Below are 27,492 nucleotides of genomic sequence, written 5' to 3'. Positions count from 1 at the left end.
CCCCCTAACATGAATTCTTGGTTCCGCCCTTGGTCGCCGGCCGGCCTTATAACAAAAGTAACTTTTCTTTGCCGTCTGAAAATTATGGTCATCAACCATTAAATAATTGGTCTAAATCTATGATATAATGTAGAAGTAAGCCATGATTTTCTCAAATAATTAACCATGATTCTCAAAGCATTAGTCTTTCTTTCTCACCTTGTACTGCTATTGATTCTGTCATTGGCAGCTCCTTCTTTATCTGTACCCTCCTCCTCGAATGTGACTGATGAAGAAGCTCTTGTTGCTTTCAGTTCTGCGATAACATATGATCCCACCAACACAATCATGGGCAGTAACACTAACTGGAGTAGAGAAGCCAGCTTCTGTGACTGGGTTGGGGTCACTTGTAGCAAGCGCAGGCAGAGAGTCATGGCTCTGGATTTTTCAAATATGGGGCTTGAAGGTACGATATCCCCTTATGTTGGAAACCTATCCTTCCTGGTTTCACTTGTTCTTTCTAACAACAGTTTTCATGGTCACATACCGTATGAGCTCGGTCATTTGCGTAGGCTCAATAGACTTATATTACAAATGAACCAATTGGAAGGATCGATTCCTCCGAGTTTACAAAACTGCTTTAAGCTTGAAGTTGTCGGCCTCTCGATAAACATGTTAAGTGGTGGCATACCAGAGGAGTTGGGCACTTTAAATAACCTTCAACTCCTCCATGTAGCTGAAAACAATCTCCATGGAACAATCCCAGTTTCCATTGGAAATATGTCTACGTTAGAGAGATTGTCACTGGTGAATAACAAATTTACAGGTTCATTTCCATCGTTCATATTGAATATCTCCTCTATTAAATTTCTTAGTCTTGAAAACAATAGCTTCTCTGGCTATCTTCCAATTGATATTTGTCTCAACTGGATTAGACTTGAGATACTACGCCTTGCTGGCAACCAATTTATAGGCCAAATTCCATCTACTTTGCACAATTGCACAGGATTAACAACGTTGGATCTCTCACGCAACAAATTGAATGGAAGTGTACCAATGGAACTCGGGACTCTGCAGAGGCTCCAGACGCTTTATCTATCAAGAAATGACTTGACTGGTACAATTCCAACTTCTTTAGGAAACATTTCGAGCCTAGCGTGGTTTACATTGTTCGAAAATAAAATTCATGGAGGTATTCCTGACGAGTTTGGGAAATTGACAAGTTTGGAATTCTTGAATTTGCAGTACAATCACCTCTCTGAGCTCATACCTCACTCAGTCTTCAACATTTCCTCTCTCAGAGTAATGTCAATTTTGAACAATGGCATCTCAGGAGATCTTCCGTCTGATATGGGGCTTTGGCTTCCAAATCTTGAAGAGATATATTTTGGGGTCAATCGAATTGGTGGAAACATTCCTGCTTACTTATCAAACTCATCGAAATTGTCTCTACTGGACATATCTGACAACTTGTTCGGTGGATCAATACCTTCAAGTCTCGGAAATTTACCTCGCCTTCGCTTCCTCAGTATAGATCAAAATAGACTTACCAGATACCCCGCGTTTGAGGAGCTGAGGTTTCTTGCTGCACTAACAAATTGCCGGTTCCTCGAAAAGCTGAGCATGGTGAATAGTCGTCTTGGTGGTGTCTTACCATATTCCATGGGCAATTTTTCAGATTCTCTGCAAACGATTTATGCCTCCGGAAACCAGATAAATGGGCCAATTCCAGGATCAATCGGTGCATTAAGAAACTTGAATTTATTGGATTTAAGAGATAACAACCTCAACGGAACTATTCCACCAACTATTGGCGATTTGCGAAACTTACAAAGGTTGCATCTCTATAACAATCAGATTGGAGGTTCTATCCCTGAAGAAATTTGTAATCTAAGAAATCTAGGAGAAATGGGACTCCAAGATAACAAGCTTACTGGACCTATTCCACATTGCATTGGATCGTTGAATCATCTTCAAGAGTTAAATCTCAGAAGTAACTTATTGACCTCATCAATTCCTGCAAGTTTATGGACCCTTGAAAATCTCATCTTCATGGATTTATCAAACAACTCTTTGGGTGGGAACCTATCTTCGGAAATCAAGATGTCGAGGGTTATGGAAAAGTTGGATATTTCTTGGAATCATATCACAGGTAAAATCCCAACTATTCTTGGAGCATTTGAAAGCTTAAGTTCGCTTAATCTGTCAAAGAACTCATTGCATGAGACTATTCCAGAGTCACTTGGTGACTTACAATCATTAGAGTTCTTAGATCTCTCCTACAATAATCTATCTGGTATTATTCCCAAGTCACTCGAGTCACTCAATCATCTCAAACATTTCAATCTATCTTACAACGATTTATCAGGAGAGATCCCAAATGGAGGAACTTTTGCTAACTTTACGGCCGAATCTTTTCTGAAAAATACCGAGCTTTGCGGGGAATTATTACTAAAATCTTGCTCTCGTCAAAATTCCAACACCAAACATATCCTGCTTAAGTACATTGTTCCAGTTGTTGCAGCAATGCTAATCTTTGTTTCTCTTCTATGCATACTGAGAGCATTCAAACAAAAGAACAAAAAGAGTACTCCAAGTTCTCCGGATTCAATACAAATACCTGAGCACAAAATGATAACATATCATGAACTTCGTCGCGCTACGAATGACTTCTCTGAAGGCAATATCCTTGGAATTGGGAGTTACGGTTCAGTCTATTTGGGAACGATTTCAGATGGCACTGTTGTTGCTGTAAAGGTTCTAAATCCAAAAACACATGGTGCATTCAACAGTTTTGATGTAGAGTGCAAAGTCTTGAGGACAACTAGACATAGAAATCTTGTTAAGATCATCACTTCTTGCTCGAATCTTGATTTTAGAGCTTTGATTATGGAGTATATGTCAAATGGAAGCCTTGAGAAGTGGTTGTACTCCGAAAACCGCAACTTGAATCTCTTTCAACGGGTCAACATTATGATTGATGTGGCAACAGCTTTAGATTATCTCCATTATGGTCAGTCAGACCCAGTCGTACACTGTGATCTAAAGCCCAGCAATATCTTACTAGATGAAGACATGGTAGCACATGTTGGTGACTTCGGCATTGCAAAAATTCTACCAAAAGCTGAAGATGCAATGCATACCATGACATTAGGCACCATCGGCTATGTTGCACCTGGTAAATTCGATACTCCCTAAATATTTAAGTAATTATTTTGATTAATTTGCCAAATTACAAACGAGTTCTGTACAAATGATAATGTAACTTGTTGACAAATGTGATCATAATTGAATAGAGTATGGCTCAGAGGGACGTGTTTTTGTAAAGGGTGACGTATACAGCTATGGGATAATGATGCTGGAAATAGTTACTGGGAAGAAACCCACAGATGAAATGTTTAGCGGAGAAGCGAGCTTGAAACAATGGGTTAGCGCATCATTTCCTAATGCGCTCCTGGATGTTGTTGATTGTGTTTTAAAGCCAAATGGAAACAACACTAGAGATATTGACATGGTACATGGTTTTCTTTTCTCCCTCTTGGAAATGGGTCTCGAGTGTTCAAGAGAAATACCAGACGAAAGAATGGATGTCAAGGACATAATTGCCAAGCTGACCCAGATCAAGCTGAAGATTCTACACAGTAGAAGATATCGTTCTGTGTTTCTTGCTTCATGAAGGACACAGAGATGATAAGGATGCAGATATTCCCCTCTCATTCACAATAAAATCTCTCTCATTTCCATTTATTATTCTCGTCCATATGTATTATATTGTGAATAAGTCATATAGACATGTATGTGTGTATGTTTATATATTATATACACACACATATATATACATTTGTGTGACTAAATTAATGAAAATTATTAGCAATTACATGTGTTTTCAATTAATGAAAATTATTATTGACTCTTACACATCCTGATAAATCATATGCCCCAACCCAAGTGCAATTATAGGCTTGTAGCCATTTGGCCTAGTCCACCCCCATTTTTGCTCACCCTGTATTGGTGATTAATTATCAGCCGTTGAATCATTTTCTCGTTGATGATAAATTTCCTCTACCTAACAAGCAACTTTGGTCTCTCGCATTGCTAATGCTACTTTGTTTTCTAAATTCGACTGCAAAGTTGGATTCTGGAAGATTGGTCTCATCCCCTCATAAAGACCCAAGACAGCCTTTTGCATCCCAGATAAACATTTCTGACTGTCCTTCCTTTTAGTCTTAAAATGCATCTTCAGTCTTTCAGAAGACGATGACAAGGATCTTTGCACCATTGGCAAACTCTGCCTTAATTTACATTGATGACAGTTTGTTGTTTTCTACAGGACAAGCTGAACATGCCACACTTCTCCAACAATTCTTCAACATAGTAAATCGTCATGGTGTAATGCTCTCAGGAAAAAAATATAATACTTGCACAAGAATCTTGTGATTTCCTTGGGTTACGGTTTACGAAAAGCTCATATGAACTTCAACCACATTTGGCATCCCAGTTGTCAAAATTTTCTATTGGACCTCTGTCCAAGGTTGAATTACAACAGTTCTAGGCCTTGTAAACTACATGTCTAATTTCCTTCCCAAGGTTGCTCAGCATCTTCAGATTCTCCACCCTTTGTTAAAAAAGAATGCTCCACCTTGGCAAATGCAACATACTGCTGCCATACAGGCTATTCAGTCTCATGCTCATAATCTTCCTGCTCTACAAATCCCTGCCACAGGGAAAAGAATTTTGCAGATTGATGTCAGTGATGAGTATTGGGCGGCCATTCTTTTTGAAGAAAAAGAGCGCCACAGAACATTGTGTGGATACAAATCCGGTACTTTCAAACCTGTTAAGTTGCATTATCATTCTACATTCAAAGAAATCTTGGCAGTTAAACGGGGAATTGAAAAGTTTCAATTTCATCTTTTGGGCTATCATTTTCTTGTCGAAATGGATATGTCCTCCTTCCCCAACATGCTAAAATTCAAAGGAAAAGCTCTCCCAAATTCTCAATTGTTGCGGTGGAATGCCTGGTTTTCTCAGTTCACCTTTGATGTCTCTCATATCAAATGAAAGTCTAATATTTTGACAGACATATTCTCCAAAAATCCCACTCTTCAAACTTCCATGATCATACTCCCTCTCATTGGTATGATTTCTAGTGAAATTTTGACAGAAGTGTCATTTGAGCTGTTACAAGACATTTTCTCCCAAACGATGACTCAACGTGCTTTCAATCTATATCAGTCCTTTTTGAAGGTTTCCACCTTACAGCATGGTTATACTCTTACCGGTTCTCTTCATCACCCCCAGTTTCCATTTTTGAATCTCTTTCAGTTTAAGGACTACTATTATTTCCCCACACCAATGATGATCTCTCTTCATCATATGCTACAACTATATCACATAGCTTTCCAACTTTCTCCTCACACTCTTAAGATTTATCTTAACCTTTTGTCGTACTCATTATCCATATTTCCCTCCTCGACCAGAAAGGACAAATCTCTCCATTTTCCTTTATTGGTTCATGAGCCCTCAGCACGTGGATGATTTTCTTAATCAATACCAGCATGGGTTTCTAAGAATGGTTTTCCACCGGCTGCTTGGTTTGGAACAAGATCCTCACTCCACAGGATTTCTTGCATAATATCATCTTGTCTATTATGTTTTGGATTATGACACATGGCCTGTTGATGTTACTAGTCCATATGTGTCTGATGTCACAACCAATGTTCACTGCTGCCAAGACCACAATTACATGAATATGTTCAAGCCACGAATGTGTGAATTCAATGAGTATCGTCCTTCACAGATCCCAAAAGTTGTTTGGTGTCAGCCTTATGCTGGTGAATTTACAGATGAGATTGAATCCTATTTGTTTGACTGGATTAAGACATTTGACGCTGGCTCAGATTGGAAGACAAGAAGAATCCAAGAACAGAGATGACCTCCATAAAGGCACTTTCCTTAAAGACTGACAGTCTTGTCGTTTTGTGAATATTGTAAGATAAAGTATGTGTGATAAGCTCTGTGTGTGATGTGTGACAATAAAGATAAAGCGCAATCATGTAAGTTAACTAGGGTTAGTTGACTGGTTAGTTAAGCCATGGTTAATTGTCGGCGACAGGATTAACTGACGTTAACTATGGTTGTAGCTATGCTTGATGCCTATAAAAGGTCTTGTAAGATATGTTTTGGAATAAGACTTGTTTTACCAATCTCCTCTTGTCTATAATGGGGTTCTATTAGTTGGGATAGTTTACTACAACATGCAAATTGTCTCCCCCGGGTACTAGACTAGCATTTGCATCAATAGTTGCTTACACATAGCCATGATCTATCTGGTGTTTATGATTTTCATTCTCTTCTTTTTTATTGCTGTAGAGTAATGCCGAGTTCTAAGTGAAAGTTTTTTCTTTCCAGGCATGCAATACATATCCGTATTCCGAACAATACTGTGGGGGAGCTGTTCCTTCTTATGGACCTCAGGCTTTGGTATGCACCTTGTGCGTTTAAAAAATTTATACAACAAAGCATAACAACTTGGACTAATACATTCTGGTTGCTCAAGCATCCTCATTTGTACCTAAAATCATGGATGTGAAAACCTCGTCAGAGAAGAACTTGTTACAAAGTTTAAGAGTTTGGTTGACATGTGAAGCAACAAATGAAGTCGGATTTGGCCAATTTTTTTAGGCTATAAGCTTAAACATTCGTTTTAATTAGGGTTTTGGCATTTAGGGTAAAATGGGTTATCAACCTTTTAAATCACATTTATTTATGTGGAGCTAAGTACGATTGCCGTTTCTTTAGGTTCATTCTCCTTATCTTGGATTGCATACCTCAAGAATGGCACTGCCTCTTGAAGTGGCTGAGGAACCTATTTATGTAAATGCGAAGCAGTAACATGGAATTTTGCGGCGAAGACAATCGCGTGTCAAGGCTGAGCTTCAGAGGAAAGTAATTAAAGCTAGAAAGGTATGCATATGCAAGATTATTTTTTTGGTAATCTTAAATCATCAAATTAGGTTATACTACATTGTTTTTCATAGCTATTACTTTCTTTTAGTTATTTTTTTGAAGCTTCTATAATTCTATTCATTGTTATTAACTATTAAATCATCTGGATTGGGAGTGGCATTATGCAATTTTTTGTTGTAAACAATCAACATTTCCGGTTTGAAGATGGAGATTTACCGGATGACGTTTTAAGATGCATGGGAGTGGACACCTTTTATTATCGATAATCGCAAAGTTCAGCATTTCGACCGAAATATGATAAATAATTGATATAGGAGCTAATTTTGAGCCAAATTTGGGGTGTTTTGAAGTTGATTTGATAGAAATAGAAAGTTGGAGTTAATTACAGGTTTTACCAGTCAGTAGAAATCATTTTAGTGGGCCTTGAAGTTCTTGGTTTTTGTTGGGCTGGGTTGGAGCAAACATTGTCCGAATTCGATGAAATTTGACTGGCTGAAGCAAAACGGCGTTCTGAACCAAACCTAGTTTTGCCAAATTCCATCGTTTTGAGCCTCAAATGAACCTTTTTTTTGTTTTTAGGGGTAATTTTGTTATTTTGCATTTTACGTTTTAGCTCCTATTAGGGTTGTAGTCGGCCCTAGGGGTCATTATCTTTTCATTCTATCAATATATCAGAAAACCGTAGAGAGTTTCTTTCAAGTTTCGGGTGGATTCTCATGTTCTTTACATCAAACGTTGGTTTGATTTGTGTTTTCCTTTTCCTTTCTTGATCTGCCTACATTAACAATAAAGTAAGGGAGCTCGTGCTAAGACCGTTGTTACCTAAAGTTTAATGATTATGCATATTTTGAAATGGAAGGAAAAAAAATACAGACAGGGCATACGTCTAACATTAGAGGTGGTGGGAAAGGAAGGCAGAATTCTGCTAGCCTGTCCTTTTGTAATGTTTATGGACGATATACATCGTAAAAGGGTAGACATGATTACAAAAAGATTATATGCCCATATAAGAAGATCATCGAGGTACGACAAAATTACGGGCATGATGTACTAGGAATATCCTTCAAGATATTGTAGTGTGTGAGATGAAGACCGACCATTACGTTGTGGAACTGATGAGGCACGTATAGAGAGAGTAAAGGGTTTAAACTTCAACTGAAAACAGTCATAGTTTAATTATTTCATCTTTCTTCGTTCTCATCTTTTGTTGCATTGGAAACAAATCCATCAGCCCTTGTAACACAATGTTGTAGGGTGAATGAGAAAGGTTTCTAGCTAGGAAGCAATTTCATTGTATCATTGGCATGGTTTCCTTTGTTCTCATATCGTCATCACTATATTGGAGATTCTCTGCAAGGTTGTGTTAAAGATTATTATGGCCTGGACTAAAACTCTAGTACAAGCTGTAAGTTTCCGTATTATATATTTTTGCAGCCATATCTTCACAAGTCTCGACATTTACGTGCAATGAGGAGGGCAAGAGGTTGTGGAGGACGTTTTCTGAACACGAAGAAGCTTGATCAAGATGCTACTAATACTACGACTACTAGCAGGAACACCAACTCTGTCGCCACTGTTTCATCAACTCCTTCCAACTCTTCAATCTCCGGGCCAATGCCCTCCCACATCTCCTTCAATGCCAATCCACGATGGTTGCACACCAGTGGCAATGAAAACTTGTCTTTTCCACACCATCAGCGATTTCACCGGGAGGAAAACGACTTCTCAGGGCGGCAGCGTGAAAGAATTGTTGTGAATGGTGCCTCTCAGAGGACGCTTATCATCAACTGAAGAGCAAGTGGGACAGGCCTCTTCCTCTCTGGTGTAGTTTCGGAATTTTTAGCGAGTACGTTCATTTATAGGGGAAATGGTGGATGAAATAGACGTTATTGTGCAATGGCAGGTACTTGTTCATATTTGTTGTTTTCGTCGGCAAATCATTCTTGGCGTTCGTTATATTTTTAGGTGAAGAAGAGGGAGAGGAGATAACATGAATATGTACGTACATAGTTGAGAGCAGGCCTTGTATGGAGTTTGAAGACAGAAGATATCTGTATATTATTTCTATTCAGGATTTAACATGCATGGATCTTTTCTTTTCTTTTTTGTACGGTAACATGCATGAATATGTGTTAATAAGGTTTTCTCTATACAAGTGTTAAAAAGATGACAATAATGGAAAGCTAGTCAAAAAAAAAAAAAAAAAACTTCCGAGCAATTTCATCGTTGAGCAACTTCTCTGATCTATAGTATTGTGCATCTTTTCCTCTTTTCCCAACATTGATCATGAGCTTCTCTTTACTGAACATCTTTTCACCTTAGGCTTTGCTAGCTTGGATTGTAAAATGAAGAGTATAGTAGAGTTAATAAAGGGAGAGTTAAGTGAGGGAGTCATGGGAGATGATTATCTTGACTCATCAGATTTAAGTTGAAATGAATGAAAAAAAATTATGCATGATTTTGAAAATTATAAACAAAATTTTTTCACACCTCACAAATCCCCCAATTGAGGGGTTACAAAATGTACATTTGGAGAGTTAAGTGAGGGACAAAGTACCCCCACTTAACTCCACTTAACTCTTTGTCTTACAATCCAAGGAATGTGGAGTTATGATCGACACAAAGTAGTACGTGTGTGTGCTTATCCCAAGTGTAGGGTAGTCGGCAATTAATAAAATCCGGAAGTTCGAAGTCGAATCCACAAGGAAGCAAAATGCAAATTTTGGTGGATAAATGCAAACAACTAACTAAAGAGCTAAATGCAAAGAATAACAAATAAAGTACGGAAAGGGAAAAGGGCCGAAGGCTCGGCAAGCATGCGCATTTTGTAATCAAACTAAAACAAGAGTAAATACAACAGTTAATTAAAAACGTCTAGCCTCTAATCCTTCTCGGTAGATACTCATTTCTTATACTCAAGGTATAATTACAAACACGCACAATCATACACAATGCATTGTGCGAAACCATTAACTATGCATATGCAAAAGAAATTAGGCACGAAGACTTTGATTCCTACATGGAGGTCATCGGGCTTCTTGGTCTATGATGAACGCAAAGGGGTAGGCACCTACTCTTATGAATTAATATTCCCCTTTGGAGCTCTGCTTTGCTAGCACCCTAGTTTCACACTCAAATACCAATTAACCATAACTCTCTCATGCATATTCCGTAAATTCCACAAAATCCCATCATCAATACACACAATCAATAGTAGGGCTCGGTGTCGGGCCTGGTCGGCCAGACTTTTTCAGGCAGAGGGCCGGCCCGGGCCAGGTTTAGATCTTCGATTAATGTCATAATTGTACTTTAATTTTTATACAATTGAACAATATTTTATAGAGGGTGAAATATATACGAATTATGTGTATATATATATATATACACATACATTGCAATAATATATATATATATATATATATATATATATATATATACAAATACACAGGCAGTGTGCACTGTCTGTGTATGTGTGTGTGTATATATATATGTATGTGTGTGTATATATATATATATAGATATATATATATATAAATAAATAATATCGGGTTTGGGTCGGGCTCGAGCTCGGGTTGGGCCAAAATTGGCGTGAGGTGTAGGGCTTCGGGCCAGGCCAGGCCCAAAAAATGGAGCCCAGGCCCGTCTAAGGGATAGGGTTGGCTGCCCAAGCCCAGTCTACTTTCGAGCTGGGCTCGGGCCAGGCCTAGGCCTGTGGGTCAAATGGTGAGCTCTAATCAATAGTTATGCAATGAAAACTCAATCAATTAAGGAAATCATGCATTGGGCATTAATAATTTCTAATCAAACACATTAAATTGAATCCCTAGATTATGCAATCTGAAAAACACAATAAAGCATGTTATTCTCATGCGCTCCATTACACAACTATCACAAAATTAAAGGACAAAGATCGAAGCTACGACTCTTTAAACATACCTCAAGCAATCGAAACTTTGCATCCACCCTTCGGGATTAGAAACTAGAAATCAAACCTAGCCACTCATGATATTGAAGATAAACAACCAATTTTATTGATCAAAACTAGTGTTTATAGCAAAATCAAGAGAAAGCATAACAAAAACTAGAGAGAATATGCTAACCTAAGAGAGAGAATGGGATGGAGGATACTCCCCCAAAAGGATATCTTCTTTCAAGAATGGTGTTTTTAGGGTTAAAACACCCTATTTGGTAATGAAAATACCTAACTACCCTTACAAGATCAATCCCCATTGATTACAATTAAGAAATACCCGAAAAACCCTTCAAAAATCTATGTTGCATCTGCTGGTTCATGACAAGGTGTCCGGACGACGACTTCTGAAAATGTCTAAACACCTAGGCTTCATCAAGTTTTCGTTATAGGCCCTGTTTCATTTTTTAAAGGATGTGTCCGGATGCCTAAGTAGGATGTCCGAACACCTTGGGAGGTGTCCTGCAAAAATGCCCAAAATGGTACTTCAAGTTGCCTGAATTAGGTATGATTCCTACAAAACCAAGGGGAAACATTTGTAAGTGTAAAACTAAGCTAAAATACAATAAAATACATTAGCTAAGTGCTGGAACATCCTAATTAAAGGACATTGGAACCTCAAAATAGATGTTCAATCAAGTTACTCCGCCCTTCTTAACCCTCCTCAATTAACTCTCTAAAGTATCAATCCAAGTAAGCCCTAAAGAATTCCAGATGGAAAACTCAATAAATCAATCTCAAGTCATCCACACTGAAATGACTGAATGCTATTGCTGCTTCTTCTTGTTTAGGAGGAGTTTTGATGGTTATTTAAGAAGTTATCCCAACTATCCCCACTTGTTTGGTCTAGTTGTCCCATCCACCCCAGGTTCGAGTCAAAACATTCGTATTAAATGAGTCGTGGCTCGGACAGGTGTGGGTTAGTGGCTTGTTGCGGCTTGAGCCTCTAAGGACTGGCAAGTGACTTACCCAGAGGTTCAGCAGAGGTAGCTGGACTCTCCCCGTGGGGTTCACAATATAGGGCTCGGTCCAAAGGATCGGGCCTTATGGTGGTTCCCCAATGGTAAAAAAAAGAAAGAAAAAGTTGTTCCAACTCCTCCTACCACAAAGCATTTGCTTTGTAGAATGTGTTATTAGAATCAGCATGCTACATGGCCCAAAAAGTAGTGGCCCAAAAGAACCCAAATACATGTGGCAGTGTGACCAGGATGCTGACTGGATAGATGAAATAAAATAGTAGCCTAAAACATGTGAGACAAAAGAGACAAGTTTTGAATTTTGAAAATTTTAAACAAATACTCATTCTCACGTGCTCTCTCTTTCTCTTTCATTTTCTCTCTCTTTCTCTCTCTTTTGTTCCTCACTGTCAGAACCCAAATTCCACCGTCCGACCCTCCGAATTGAAGTGCCGGAGTGTTATGACTCACCCCCAGCCTTCGTTTGCCATCAATAGTCGTCTATTTCGTCGGAATCTCAGCTTTAAGCCTCGGCCAAACTAAATTTTGGGAGCCCGATTGGCTATCATAGGCCACCTCTCTACGAACCACCACCACCGTTGGACTCGTCTTGCTAAGCTCTACAGGTTTCAACCCTTTGACAACCAGAATAGTCGCTGAAATAGTTATTATATTGATTTCGTATGTCGTTCCATTATTTTTTTGAGACATCTGATTATTCATTCCAATGTATTTATTCATTCTACTAATTTGGATGTCATCCCATTGCTTTTTATTGTAAGATGTATAGTTATTGAATATAAACCAATGTATTTACTCATTCCACTGATTTGGATGTCATCCCATTGCTTTTATTGTAAGATGTATAGTTATTGAACATAAACTTTTTACTTTTGTAGAATTAGGAGTGGGTGTGCTTGGGTAAAGTAAACAGACATCCTAATTGAATCAGGAGTGGTGTTGTTGGATAGCTAAATTTATTATTTTTGAATAAGGAGTGATGTTGTTTGATAGCTAAATTCATTGTTTTGAACTAGTGAAATAGTTAAATTTATTGTTTTAAACTAGTGGAACAACTAAATTCATTGTTTTGAATAAGTAGAATGGCTAAATCCATTTGTTAGATAAGTGGGACAACTAAATTCATTGTTTTGAACCAGTGGAATAATTAATTCATTGTTTAAAATCAATGTAATATACATTTATTTAAAAGCTAAAATGCAATCAAGAACACACTTCTAGTTTATGTGCAAAGAAAATAAAGCTCATGAACTCAAGCCATGTCTAGACAATCAAAAAACAATGACCACATACTCTCTTGGAGGCACTTGCTTATTGTCACAAGAAATGAGTTTTACATAGTTATTGTTCTCGTGTTGGGAAGCTACTTTTAAAGGTAATTCCACTAATAAAAATAAATTGAATTAGTTAAACCATGTATAAAAATATTGATTTAAATCAATTGAATTAGTTATTCCATTGAATTAAATCAGTGGAATAGGTAATTTCATTGATTTTTATCAATAGAATAACTTATTCCTTTAAATTTCGTTTCATACCTATGGTCATTCAATTAAATTGAATCAATGAAATAGCAAAATCCATTGTTTTAAATAAATGAAAAACTTGCAACTGCAGGTATCACAACATCAAAAACTTGGGAAAAAAATTAAGAGAACCACATCATTAAAGCAATAAAGATAGCAATTAGTATGATTAGAGCATCTAATAAACACAAGTGATTTCCTTCCACCAGTTTTGCACAATCTCGTGTACGGTGTGCCGACCCACAAAATCAATGGACTGATTATCCAACGACTATTCCGACCATCCAAAGGCTAAAACATGTAAAGTTCGTCAAGATAAGTCCAATGGTGGTGGTGCTTTGTGGAGGGGTGTTTTAGGCCGGATCGAGATCCAAAAGCTTTGATTGTTCGCGACTTCAAGGTGAGATTCCAGTGAAGTAAGTGGCTATTGACGGAGAACGAAGCTTGGGCATGATTCATGATGCTCTTGATCTTCATTTGGGTGGGTCGATCGCCCTCATCAGTGGCCGGACGATGGATCTTGGATTCCGACAGTGAGAAAAAAGGAGAGAGGAAAGAGAGAGAAAAGAGATGAGAGAGAGGAGAGAGAAGGTGAGTGTGAGAGTGAGGGTGGGGGAGAGAGTGGGTATTTGTGAGAGATTTTCAAATTTTGAATTTTAAAAATTATCCACCTTGGACGATAACATGGATATGCAACGTAGACTTGGGCTCTTTGGGTTGCCAAATTTTTGTTCTGTTGGGCCCACTTTGCTGTGGGTTTTACTTGGTTTAACTGTTTAAGTATCATTGGGTCCAAAATGTAAAACGGGGCCCACAAAAACTGTAGAGGACCAAGTACCAACTATCTCCCCCCACTTGCACTGGATGACCTAACAATGTGGGTCCCATTAGGTTACTGGAGAGCTCACCTTGGCAACTTGTGCACTAAATATGCCATTGGTTTGCAGCTCCCCCTCATCCCCTAAAATATGCCATTGGTTTGCTGCTGCTGTCTTTGTCAAGTTTGGAAACCCCAAGACCACCACTTCAATCACCGAAAGTAAGAAACCAATTTGGCGACTTTTGAAAGAATTCTAAGAGAAAAGGTTGCAATTCTTTTAAACTTTAAATTTGAAATTAAAATTTTATTTTTTTTGGAGAAAAAAAAAACAAGATATAACCAAACAAACAGCAAAGCAACAACTGATAAAAAGTCTATCCACACCAACAGAAAGTGCAAAAGGACAGTTTTGATGGTCTCTCACAACAATTCACAACCTCAATTGGGGCCTCTTTATCTGATTGCATCATATCACACAATCCACAATAGACATTATATGAAACATCATAGTCAGAATTTCAAGTACTTTTCATCATCCGCCGCAAGAATCATAAATCATATCTCATTGCATCTGGAATAGTAGTTGTTCAAAGCCACAAATTTTAAAGTGATTGCTGTTCCAAAACAAGAAAATAATGATTTGAGGAATGGTGGGAAGTAAATCTTGCAAAAGTAACCTCTAAAGATCCCAATTGCTGTTCTCTCTCTGAAGCAATTAACGATTTAAACAAGATTCCTGACTTTCCAATCCAAGTCAGTTTGTTAATGGGTGCAGAAGTTGTTGTTAGCTTAGCTGAATGATTTCATTCAAGCAATCTGAGGATGAATCAACCGCAAAAATATCAAGCCCTCTTGTCCGTCCAGGCGCACCTCCTTTGAGCGAGGAAATAATCCTATCAAAACAAAATGTAAGTGGTTGTAAGTCCATCTTTACACTACGAGACATTCGATCAAACAAAAATCTGAGACATTGAAAATTTTTTTCACCAAATAGTTATGAGAGAAGAAGTAAGACTGACAAGTTCTTTGATGCATTTTCGCTGCCTGGTATCCCAGAAGTTATCAGAATCTTGTTATCAGCTTTCGATACTGTATGGTCCGACTGCAGATCGACCCCATTGGCTATTGGATAGGCATTTGAACAAATATGTGCACTTAAAATAGTGGGTGAGAAATAATGACAAAATAATAGTGCAAGCAACAGTTTCCAGTTTCAAAGGCTCATACATTTGAGAGAAGCCTTGCATTGTTGATGGGAAGGAGCTGTAGTTCCATCCAATCCCAAAAGTTTCTAAGGAGACAAACAATTGGTACATCACAAAATAGAAGTAGAAAGTTAATATAGTCAAGGAAAAGCTACGCCGTTCATAAAAATCACGGAAGAAAATCAAACAATACCTTGAGATTCTTGTAACACTCATCAAGGTTGTCATTATATAAGATATGATCAAAGATGCATGAGGATTTTCCTTGTTCAATCTCTGCTTCAGCATTTCGGAGTCGTTTTAGGACCTGTTCCTCTGCTTCGGTGCCCCTATTAAGAACACTCATATTGGTTTGATCACAGAAGATTCAGGGATGGCAAAGATCCAGATGAGATATCTATCTACTCACCTTGAGCGAAGGCGCTTCTCAAGCTCCTCCATCGAAGGTGGACAGATAAAGATGAATGTAGCATCAAGAGAGCTTGCCCTCACAGACCTTGCCCCTTGAACATCAATATCAAGAATGCATCTCTAACATCGAAATAATGCAAACAATATCAATCAGTACAAAAGACTATTTTTTGCAAGAATGGAATCCAAAGAGTACCGTCATCCACAATAAAATTAATATTCAAAATAATTCCCAGGCAAGTCCAAAGCTACCTATCTATATGTATCATCCCCTCTGCACCAAAAATAAATAAGCCACATAAACTATAAGACATATAAGCCATTCTCCATACCATACAAGCATACACCAGGCTGTGTTGAAGGTTTGGCTAAAACATGCCAGATTCCACTACTTATGAAAAAAAGAACATTAGATGCAAGGTAACATATTAAATAAACACATAAGTATTTACCTTTCCTGCATCAGCCACGGCCTCAACAGCTTCAATACTGGTACCATAGAGATTTCCATGAACTGAAGCATACTCAAGGAACTTCCCATCCTTGATATCTTTCTCCATAACACTTCGTTCAGTGAAATGATAATGGACCCCATTCTGCTCCATGCTCCTTGGTGCGCGAGTTGTGTGACTAACCGAAAACCCAAACATGGATGGGAATTCCTTCATAAGCATGGATATTAGTGTCCCCTTACCTACTCCAGAAGGACCACTAATCACAATTGGCTTCTCAGAGACACCAATCACACCCTTACTCCAGGCAACCACCTCAGTTCCCAACACTTTCTTCTGATCCCTAACATACTTGGAGTCCACCTACCAATTAACAGGAGAAATTGGGTAACTGTAAGAAAGTCAATATTGTTCTGTTGAGTGATAAACATCAATATAAATCGACTTTCCCAATGTTTCGTTCATAGAATATGAACTAGGTTGATGATTTGAGATGATTTATTCTTCTTATATTTACAAGGAAAGAAATGATGACAAAAAGTAACGTTCATAAAAACAATTTAACAATTCAAGCAGGTGGGGTCCATAGTAGTCACCTAATCGCAATGAACCTTTCTGTAGCCCTGATTTAGTCTCAAGGTGTTTCAAGAGATGGGAATACAAACCTCAAGGAACCAAATACTGTCAGCTGGCAAAGAACCCTTCCTGATAATCAATATTCGATCACCATTTAAAGGTACTGCCGAAAGGCCTTTACATGGCTCAGGTTTTGTTCCAAGCACAGCAGGAATCACCCTGCACATATAAGGAACGTGAATCCTCATAGAAAAAAGAAAATCAAAGTGAAGCAATTCCTAAGCCAAAGCTATCAACTCACCACTCTCCTTGATATTCATCAAAAATTCTAACATCAATAGAGATTGTCGATTCACCATCTGTCTTGCCAATCAAATACTGTACAAAACATACATACACAATTCTTAATGTGGATGTTCAAGGGGGAGCACTCCAGAGAAGATCAAAGTTAACCATCAATTGAACATACCCTTTTAGAGCCAATAACAGTAGCAGTCTGGCAGCAATTAGATGTCAAACCACAACCGTTCTGCAGATCATCAACAAAGAATGCTGGGGCCTCTCCCTAATGACCACAATGGGATCCACAATCAAATATCAAAGATGAAAAATAATCTCAATTCATATTTCCGGTCATCAGGTTAGATTTCTTCAATAAAAAATTAATAAATTAACGTAATAAATAATAGCTCACCATGGAGAATCTATGCCTCCAAATACAAGATTCAGCCTGATCAACAGACATGGAAGGGTAAAACATCAAATCCAAAATACCATATTTCTGGATCTAGCAACAAATGTAAAGAAACAGCTAGAGTGGACACAAATCTAAGCCTAGATTAATACAATTGGGCTACTCTACCCCATATACGTACTATCAGAACTATAGCAAAATGTTCAAACTTGGCCAAAGGCCACAAAAATAAACCCCAGATGTCAATTTTAACATTCAAAAATTAATGCACAAAAGCACCAAAAACAAGAGGAAAATAAGGCTAAACCACTACTGTTGTTTGTTTCTTCAAAAAAATACAAAATCTACCAAAGCCCATCATTCCAGATTCAAAAGGAAAGGAAAGGAAATCCTTTACAATTGGAGAGATGAAGCTAATATTATCATCTTCTAAAAGACTAATAAAAACATGGATCAAGATTCAAGCCATTGGTTGATGCTAAACATTAAAAAAAAATCAGAACAGCAGAAGGGGAGAAATATTGACACCCAAGTTTATACCTTTGTATACGTAGAAGATTCAGAAAGCTGTAAAAAGAGGCTCCTTCGCTGTTAAATTTGCAGGATGAGGATCAGTTTTGAGTTGGGTTTTCTTCTCTTTTTTGGAGTTCTTAAATTCTAAGCTGTTTGTCAAATCAAAACACGGTTAGGGAGAAAAAAGTCGGAAGAAAATGAGAAGAATGAGTCGCAGTAGATTTCGAGAACCATTGTCTCTATTTGTAAGAAGAGGCCCCAGAGAGAAGAAGAGGAGAGAGAGAAGGGGCGGTGGGTTCTGCTTTAGGTCGCATTCAATTCACGAAACGAAACAACAAGACCGGCCCTTGTTTTCCTGTGGGAGGGTTGCCTACGAAGCTTCTATTTCTCTCTCTTCCCTTTTTCTATTTTTTTTTTCACTTTATTCTCAATAAATATAAATTAAAACGATAGTTGATTCGATTCACAACCAGTACAATTAGGCATACGTGGATGCAAGATTCAATTCCAACAATAAATATATTTTTCTACTGCATTTTTAAAAAATATATAAATTAAAAGAGAAAATAGAGAAAATTTTGTAAATGTTTTGTCCTTGTATGCATTATGTCACATTAATAAAAAGGTATTTTTGGATCTACAAATGAATCTAAATATGCTTGTTGGTGTATGTATATATTGTCTTCTCTTAATAACATTTTTTTTTGATATTATGAAACCCAAATTAGTGTTTATTAATAAGCTAGATCTTTAAATTCCAACTTTTTAACCATCAAATACCTGAATACCCCACATTTATCAGTTAAATTCCAAATATATTTTGCCATTAATTAACTTGGTAAATATTTATTATAAAAAAGGTAAATATTTATTACAAAAATATGTAATAAGTTTAATAACATATATACAATTATTATTTTAATTTTTTTGTCTTAAATATATCCTTTGATTGAATATATCCCTCATTCGTTTGAAATATGTAATAATTCGATAATTAATTACTTTTGTTTACTAATGAATTCCATAATTCTTTTGTATATAATAATTTGACATATCATTTGAAACAGCATACATGATACAAGCAAAAATTGAACAAAAGTATCACAACATTTGAAAAAATATTTGATACAACATTTTAAAACTAACATATATGCTAATTCTCAAATTATTTTCCATATTATTCTTTTTTTTAAAAAAAAATTGTGTATGTGTGAAGTACTGAAGTCAATTACTTTAAAAGATGAAAGTTTTTTTTTTCCTTCTACTAGAAAAAAGGTGCCAAGTTGCTTAATGTTCTGTAGGGAATAAACATATGATTGAATATAACGCTAATCTAGATAATAATATCATCCATCTTTCTTTGTATTTTACCATTCATATATACTCTCTCTTTTTTAACCGCGAACGAAATCGTACAAGCGTACCCTTTGACAATCTGATATGATCTTAAATTCATAAAGCTTATCCTTTTTGACATCCGTATGGCCCTAAATTCGAATTGTCAGAGTAAGTTGGGCAAAAACTCATTGTGCAACCACAACAAAGATATTGCTCTCCTAGTAAGATTGAACTCAAGACCTCCCGAATCTATATGGTTGACCTAGAGAAGTTCACCACTAAATTGTCACTCAATTGATTTAAAAGAAACCCGTTGATTAATTTTTTAAAAATTCTTTTTCATAGTAGAGCAAACAACACCTTGTTATGTAAGTAATCACTCATAGATTGGTAAGGCATACAGTACTTTATTAGTCTTGAAACTAAAGATTCATAATAAAAAAAAGCTTATAATTAATATTCAAAGAAGTTTGGCTTGAGATGATAAAGTTGACTATGATAACTCACTGTAAATGAGGGAGGTCGCAAATTTAACTCCAACGTCCAACAGTTTTGACGCATATTATTTCCCACGCGTGTTTCGGTCTGGACTTTCCGGGACCAATTTCAAAGTTATTTCGATTTTTGTTTAACACAAATTTAGAACTAGACCACCTGTCATGTGTGCATGTTGGGTTACAATTACTTAAGATAATTGAAAAGAGTGTAATGATTTAAATATTAAGGATTTACATAGGCTTTTCAGCCTATAATTTTCCGTCACAAAAATCCAAAAATATAAAACATGAGAAAAAGATAAATGAAAAGACACTCATAATAGTCATTTCTTCTTTCCTACATTTTTTGTGCTTTTCATACTTTTTTTTTCTAAAAAAATATGATTTGAATTATCCTAGATTAGGCACTCAGTCTTTCTCATTTTGACAAACTTTACCACATATTTGCAAAAGGGTTTGGAGCCAATGGACTTGGACCATGTTTTTTTTTTTTCTCCCCCTCCAATGGATAGTTGGTCAATGACAAGGCCCACCAATGGCCCATCAAAAGCTTTGCTGTCCCTCTCTAGCCTCCTTCACAGTAGACCCCATCTTTTTTGCTTCAAGATCAAATTTATGTTCTGAAAGATGACCATTTTTTTTTTATCAACATAGAATGAAGTTCTTTTCTTCTCTCTTAAAATGCCCCAATTTGATGGATTGCGTGTGTAAAAAGCAAGTTGAGGGGTTTCTCCATTTGCTTGTCTCTTACGTTGATAGTGAAGTGAAAGTAATCCACGAAAAATGCTTAATTTGATTTTAGACCAAGTTGCTAATTATAATTAATTAATTAACCGCAAGATTAGGTAGTTAATTGCATGATGCAAGACAAGTTATCATATTGTCGGTGTTGACTAGAAATTGCTTATCCAAGAAGCTGACTTTTAAATATAGAGGACTTGGTCAATGGGCTTTTAAAAGGCTCATTTGAAAAGCAAACTGGATTAGACTTGGGCTTGGGCCTGAGAAAACAAGGCAAGAGCAGTACAAAATTGTGGTGGGCATGTGAACATAAATAAGCCTCTCATAATTAGAATTTGAAATTTCAGCCCAACTCAAGGACAAGCGGAAGCTGGACTAATGAAGAAGACATGGTCCAATTGACAACATGAATTATTTGAAGTAGTGGGCCTAAGCCCATCTCCCAAAGGATTGGGGCCTTGGGGGAGATTCATTGTTGAAAAATACTGGACTCAACCGATACATCATTTTGATGCATCAAAAAAAATTAAAAAATTCTGAAAAATAATAAATGTGCAGCATTTTGCATGACAAATCCAACGATATATTTGGGTTCAAAACAAAAAATAAATTGAACACGATCGAAAATCGAATATTTTGAGTTTATATCCAAGATCTATAATAACTATGTCTTCTTCATGTTAGTTTGATTTTTGTTCTGAAAAAAAATACCATTGGATTCTTCATGTAAACATTTATGATTTTTTTAAAATTTTATGAACTTGGTGCACCAAAATGATGTACCGGTTGGATCCCATGTTTTTCAACTCTCTGATCCCAAATTATTATTGACATGGGAAGATCTTTATACTTGGAAAAATAAAAAGATATTATTAACATTGAAGGTAATTGGCTGACACTTCCCAGTCAAAGTTTTGTTATTGAAAAGTAAAATGAAAACCTCAAATTGAAGGAAAATTTTCATTGGTCTCCTTTTAATTTATTATTTTTGAAAAAGCCAAAGATATTATTATCAATGTTTTAGCCTTTTCATTATCACCAACCCCATATCGCAACCTTATCAATAGGTCACTGTTCAACACCTAAGTTCACATTTAGATTCTCCACAATACCAAACTTCGTCACGTAATTAATAGTGGGCACGTGTCACCATTCCAACATCACACTTGGGACTTCCATAACAATCATTATGTAATTCCAAAATTGAGAGATAGTACACGTGTGACTCCCTAATTGGCCCTATAAGGGTTGATTAATTATTGGTTAGGGATAAATTAGTTTAATCACGTGAGACGTGGGCGATTTGTACAGCAAAGAAACCAAGATCAAATGTCACCGCACACGTGGCAGTTTTCGAGTGGTGTCGTGTCGTCAACTGCATGAGAGGGAATACAGGTAGCAATCTTTGATGGGGCAATAGTGGGTGGCAGTATGCCACGTGTTTTCTATCTTCAGAACTTTGACTGATACTGTGGGACGCGCGTGCAGTGTCTTATTGGTCCGCCACCACTAAAATAATGGTGAGCTCCTTTATAAAAATATTTGGCCGACACCCTTAACTAATGAAATACTAGAAAAATGACCAAATAAAATGATTTTTCTTTTTCAATTGGAGACTTCTACTTCTGCTCATTTGGATTTTCACCCCGCTCTAATGTATGCTAATTTGTTGGGTATTTTTTTAACACACATTATCTACAACGAGATAATCAATTTTTTTTTTGTTACCATACGTTAATTTTTAATTTTAATTTTTCATAAATACTCGATAACGTCTAAAAATGTATTCGGTCTTGATGATGTATCAAGTGGTAGGGCTGATGTCAGATGTTGTCCTTGGTTCTGCTAAGAACAACCTACACAGTACTGAAACATATGAACTAAAAGGGACCCCGAGGATATGCTCGGGGTACCTTTTCGATGCTAAACTCACTATATTACCAATTGGGAGTGCTCGATGCTCGTAGCTCTCTCTCTCTAGTAAAGGTTTAGAAGCGTAAGGTGTAGCGGGATCCCATTTTATATGAGTTGAAGAGTTCTAATTTTGGTAACAGGTATCTCTTCTTCTTGATCTTAGGCAGATTTACATGAAGATGAATTCCATCATGATTCCCTTCCTAAATAGAGTTGATTTCTTCAGGACTCTAGATTTTCACGGGTCTCTTAGGATCATGCTTGGTCAGTACCAAAGGGACATCTCAGTCTTATCGAGATACTCTCTTTTCGATTGTCATGTCTTATATGGGTCATTCTGATCCTTTCTCCTTGGTTGGGCTTCTCGATTCTTCCTTGTAGGTGGTCGAGGAAGCTTCTCGATTGATGTATTAATACTCGATATTTTACATCACATGTCAAGATCCTAGGAGAGGTTAATTTGGGTATCATCAATACTAATCAACCAACCACTCAAGAGGGGATAGCTTCTACTTGAAAATTTCAAATTCAATTCATAACATCAACATTTTATAACTTGCTGTAATGGTCAGAAATAATTGAGGAATTCAAATATCCGTGGTTTATGTGAACAAAAATTTTCAAAGTTCTCACTAATTTTTTTATTCCAGACTATTTTTACTTCTCTTTTTTGACCATTCGATTATTCCTTATTTTGGTGCCTTTTTTTTTTTTTTTTTGGTGCCTAATCGGTGGCTTTTCACCGTCGCTTGGATTATATAATAATAGTTGTTTATATTAGATATCCTTTTGGGGTGATTTTATATTCAAATATTATGGAGCATATAATTAAAGTAGAAACATTCTTCAACAAGTTATTTGCACCACAAAAGTGAGACAAACTATGACACCAATAACTTTTGAGTCTTTACCAACCAACCAGATTTGGTTCGGTTGACAATTGATTGGGTTAGACATATGTATGTTCAAAGTTTGATTCCAACCACAAACATATTTATCTACAATATTTAAAAAAAAAAAAAAACTTTTGAGCCTTTCACTAACAATATACAATAGTTGCCTAATGTTTCTCCTTCTCCTTAATGCCCCAAATTATTATTTAATTACCATTGAAGCAATAAGCTACAAGTTATTTGCAATTGTTCACATAAAAACAAGCTCTTTGCATTTTTAAAAAAGTTCAAATTTCTTTCTAAAAATATTTTTTCCTTTTTGAAAAGGAACTCTCACTTTCCATTACAGAGTCCCTCTACCATTTCTTAACCATACTTAACCATCAACTAAACCTTCTTCAAATTTATCAATCTTATGCATCTCTCCGGCCACCGATCTGAACCACTCTTCACCATCTTCTTCAACCACCATAAACTGAAAAACTAAAAGAAATCAATTAATCATGTTAACCACTCAGAGTCACCATCACGACTATGACCAAAGCGACGATGAACATGTCCGCGACATCCACGCCTTGACTCCTCCACACCCTCAGCCGGTCTCCACCTCAGGCCCCAGCCGTAGGCGGTGGGACACCAGCGGCAGCGTCAGATCATCTTCTTTGTCCATGGCCAGCGAGGTCAGCACAGAGAACTTCACATCCATAAGCCGAGAATTCAGCGCTCTTGTCCTCGCCGGATCCACAATAAACGCCGACTCGGTAAGTGGTGACGGCAACAATAACAACTCCAACAGCAACAACAGTAATAGCCATAATTTGCGTAGGATTGGGGAGGATCACGAGTTGCCAGAGGGGGAAGAGACTAATCCTTTGGCGATTGTTCCGGATTACAGTAATCCGTTAGATGTTCCGGGGGAGGTGGGAGGAGTTAGTGGTCGTGTCGGTGGTGGTGAGTTGTCGGTGCAGAGGGTGAAGAAAGAGGAGGTGGAGACAAGGATATCGGCATGGCAGAACGCGAAGATTGCAAAGATTAATAATAGGTTTAAGAGAGAGGATGCTGTGACTAATGGTTGGGAATCAGAGCAAGTTCACAAGGCTAATTCTTGGATGAAGAAAGTTGAGGTAATGATTTAATTGATTTTGTTTCTCTGGCCATCTCTTGCATGGACATGTTAATGATTAATTAGTGATTATCACGATCATCATGATTAGTTTTGTTGTTTATATCTCCATGCAATTAGTTAATTACTTTTTTATTTGGCAAATTATAGTGTTGCAAGGGTTAATGATGGTAACTAAGACTCCAATTTCTAATTTGGACCACTACTACGTTTTTATTGACTCAATGACTAATGAGTGCCTACTTGGAGAGCAAAATCTAAGAATTTGTCAACAATAGGTATTTGGCAAGATGAATGGGATATAAGATTGATTAGCCAAAGAGTATAAACAGTAAATTTTTATTAAGAGAGCATAACTTTTTGTCCCATGTAAATTTAGGGTACACAAGGAAAGTCTTGTTGATGCATGTCTTTTATTTGTAGATGTTTGACATATTCTACTTGTTTTTCTGCTGTCCGTTTGTCAGGCCATCCATTTTGATCCACTGTTGTGTTCTGTTCTCTTAAGTACCTCAGCAAGTCTAAAGTACTAGATTCTTAGAATTAATAATCTAGACTTCAAAAGGTGTTGTTGAAGCACAACATGCAAACATACACATAGATAGAATTAGTGCAGTAGCCTTTCCCAGTGTGGTTGTTCTCTCATAGTGCCAACAGTGCCACATGAAGAAATGTCATCGCATAATCAAGTCCTAATTTTAAAAAAAAAAAAAACAATGGGTTAGGTCACCTGTATAATCCTTACTTTTATATATTGTGTTAGCTTATATTAATAATTTGACTAGCAACATTAATTAATGACTAATCTAGCTAGCTTGCTACTTTAGTAAATAATTGAGTTTAATTAATTTGAGTTGTGCAGAGGAAGTTGGAGGAGAAAAGAGCAAGAGCACTAGAGAAGATGCAGAATGATGTGGCAAAAGCAAGAAGAAAAGCAGAGGAGAAGAGGGCTTCTGCTGAGGCTAAGAGAGGAACAAAAGTTGCTAGGGTTCTTGAAATAGCCAATTTAATGAGAGCTGTTGGTAGACCCCCTGTCAAGCGTTCTTTCTTCTAAACCCTTCTTAACTTACTATTAATCCTGCAAATATTGTATGGGTTCCTTCACTTTTTGGACTTTTAGGAACCCTAATTATTGATGGGGTTGTATTTTGAGTGTTTTCATGTGTATTGATGAAGGTTTTGAGGACTTGTCTTTGGTGATGTTATGTGAAACAACTTTCTTGTTTCTTGCGCAAAGATTCACCATAGCATATGAACAATCTCTCTACTTCAATTTTTTTTTTTAAACTTAAAATATAGATTCCAATTAAAGTTTTTTAAGACTCCAAAACACTTTTGTGTCATTTATCCAATATTATAAGAGAACTCAAATAGCATTTCCCTATTAAGTATTAAGATATATGCACAAATGCAAACCATTACTAGAAGATTTGATGGTGGTGATTATACAAAACCAAAAGTCTATGAGAGTAGTTGCCTCAATTGTCGAATGACTTTGGAATAATTTACTTGTACGAAAATAGTAGACTAACAACATATTATTGTTGATGGGAGAGAGGGAGACAAGTTTTAAAATCTAATTATTGCTCTCATTAGCCTTTTTTTTTATTATTTATTACGAAGAGGATCACTTGGATCGATCCACTTTCTTCAATTACTTTCAAAAGTTGCAAGACATCAATGTGGACATGAATGAATGGAAGCAACATTGACATTTTACTTGGTAATTTTTGTCAGGCCAACTAGTACATTATGAGTTTGGTTTATCTATATGTTGGCTAGTTTATCATATTTGGGACTCACTTTACATATTTTCTCTTCCAATCTCATTCTCTCTTTACCAAAAGTATTATAAAAAATATACTTTATGAACCATCAAAATTACGTCATTATGGCATACCACATTTCCCTTCTCATTCATACCCCACTTTATACGTTTCCTAAGTTTTTTGTTGGTCCAGTTGACCTAAACAACATTGCAATTGCTTATGATTTAAATCAAACACGTACACGTGTGCGTCGAAGGGTTAAATTGTAAATTGGTTTCTAACACTAATTTTTTGGCATCACCGAAAGAGTAAAGACAAATCTTAATAAAGTGATTTTTGCTAAGATGACCTCGTTTAGCTTTTTATTATTAGCCAATACTTGTGACAAACACTCACTCAATTTAACAAACAAAATGCACCATATTATTTGCTACTTTAATTGGCAAACGCAATTTCCGTTAGCATTGTCCCCCCAATCTACAATCTACTTTGTTCTTTTCATAACCCAATCGGCAATTTATAACATGCTCCCATGAAAATTAACCTTTTTTTTTATTTTTTATCAGCAATGGGAGAGCAGTTGGGCAGAATTAATCGGAATCTTGTTGTGGGCGTTGTCTCAATTCAATTAGTGCATGTGAGTGAGAGGCGTATGTGTGGTGTGAGTCTAGATTTGGGGGAGCCCTCTGGAATCATGATATGTTAAAAAGAGGAAAAAAAAAATTATCAATTGTTACCCAAATATGAAATCTTGTTTGAGCTTAAAATGAAATATACTACCATAAAGAACCAAGTTGGGTTTGGTTCTACAGGGTCCAAACTCGAGTTTTGCTCCAAACTAACTCATTTTACAACATTTTCGTTGCAGCTTTTTAGTTCGACAAACACCTCATAACTTATTACACAGTTTTAAGCTCAACATCTTTTTCATTAGTATTGAAAATTAACATTTCCGCTCTATCAAACGGACCCAACATTTCTCATTGTGGCAGATATTCTAGTATTTTTGGTCATCTTCTACATCGGTCGCCTACTCTATTGGAAAATCTCCGTCACTATTCATGAGAATTGAGGGTAATTTTATAATATGCTGTCAGAATGGTCTCAAAATTGTCAAAAATCAAA

At 36.7% G+C, this 27,492-nt stretch overlaps 3 protein-coding genes across 3 annotated transcripts; 2 read left to right on the top strand and 1 right to left on the bottom strand.

The window, feature by feature from the left end:
• Positions 1–165: 165 nt before the first annotated feature.
• On the top strand, positions 166–3,819 carry LOC120012451 (LRR receptor-like serine/threonine-protein kinase EFR). The gene is made up of 2 exons (XM_038863878.1): positions 166–3,157; positions 3,276–3,819. Exons 1-2 carry the CDS (start codon positions 166–168, stop codon positions 3,653–3,655), a joined length of 3,372 nt encoding a protein of 1,123 aa, XP_038719806.1. The 3' UTR covers positions 3,656–3,819.
• A 10,816-nt stretch (positions 3,820–14,635) lies between these two features.
• On the bottom strand, positions 14,636–18,404 carry LOC120013309 (guanylate kinase 2). The gene is made up of 11 exons (XM_038865074.1): positions 18,120–18,404; positions 17,580–17,615; positions 17,355–17,450; positions 17,187–17,263; positions 16,975–17,104; positions 16,310–16,672; positions 15,856–15,977; positions 15,640–15,775; positions 15,469–15,532; positions 15,261–15,363; positions 14,636–15,134 (listed from the first exon to the last, which is right to left on the bottom strand). The coding sequence occupies exons 2-11, from the start codon at positions 17,580–17,582 to the stop codon at positions 15,026–15,028; spliced, it is 1,203 nt and encodes a 400-aa protein (XP_038721002.1). The 5' UTR covers positions 17,583–17,615; positions 18,120–18,404; the 3' UTR covers positions 14,636–15,025.
• Positions 18,405–23,798: 5,394 nt separating this feature from the next.
• LOC120012213 (remorin 4.1) lies at positions 23,799–25,848 on the top strand. The gene is made up of 2 exons (XM_038863536.1): positions 23,799–24,599; positions 25,461–25,848. Exons 1-2 carry the CDS (start codon positions 23,979–23,981, stop codon positions 25,650–25,652), a joined length of 813 nt encoding a protein of 270 aa, XP_038719464.1. The 5' UTR covers positions 23,799–23,978; the 3' UTR covers positions 25,653–25,848.
• The last annotated feature ends 1,644 nt before the right edge of the window (positions 25,849–27,492 follow it).

This window comes from Tripterygium wilfordii, chromosome 13 (genome assembly GCF_013401445.1).
Source record: "Tripterygium wilfordii isolate XIE 37 chromosome 13, ASM1340144v1, whole genome shotgun sequence".
Classification (NCBI taxonomy): Eukaryota; Viridiplantae; Streptophyta; class Magnoliopsida; order Celastrales; family Celastraceae; genus Tripterygium; species Tripterygium wilfordii.
The sequence above is the reverse complement of the archived record's forward strand: the minus strand, read 5'-3'. Positions and strand labels throughout refer to the sequence as shown.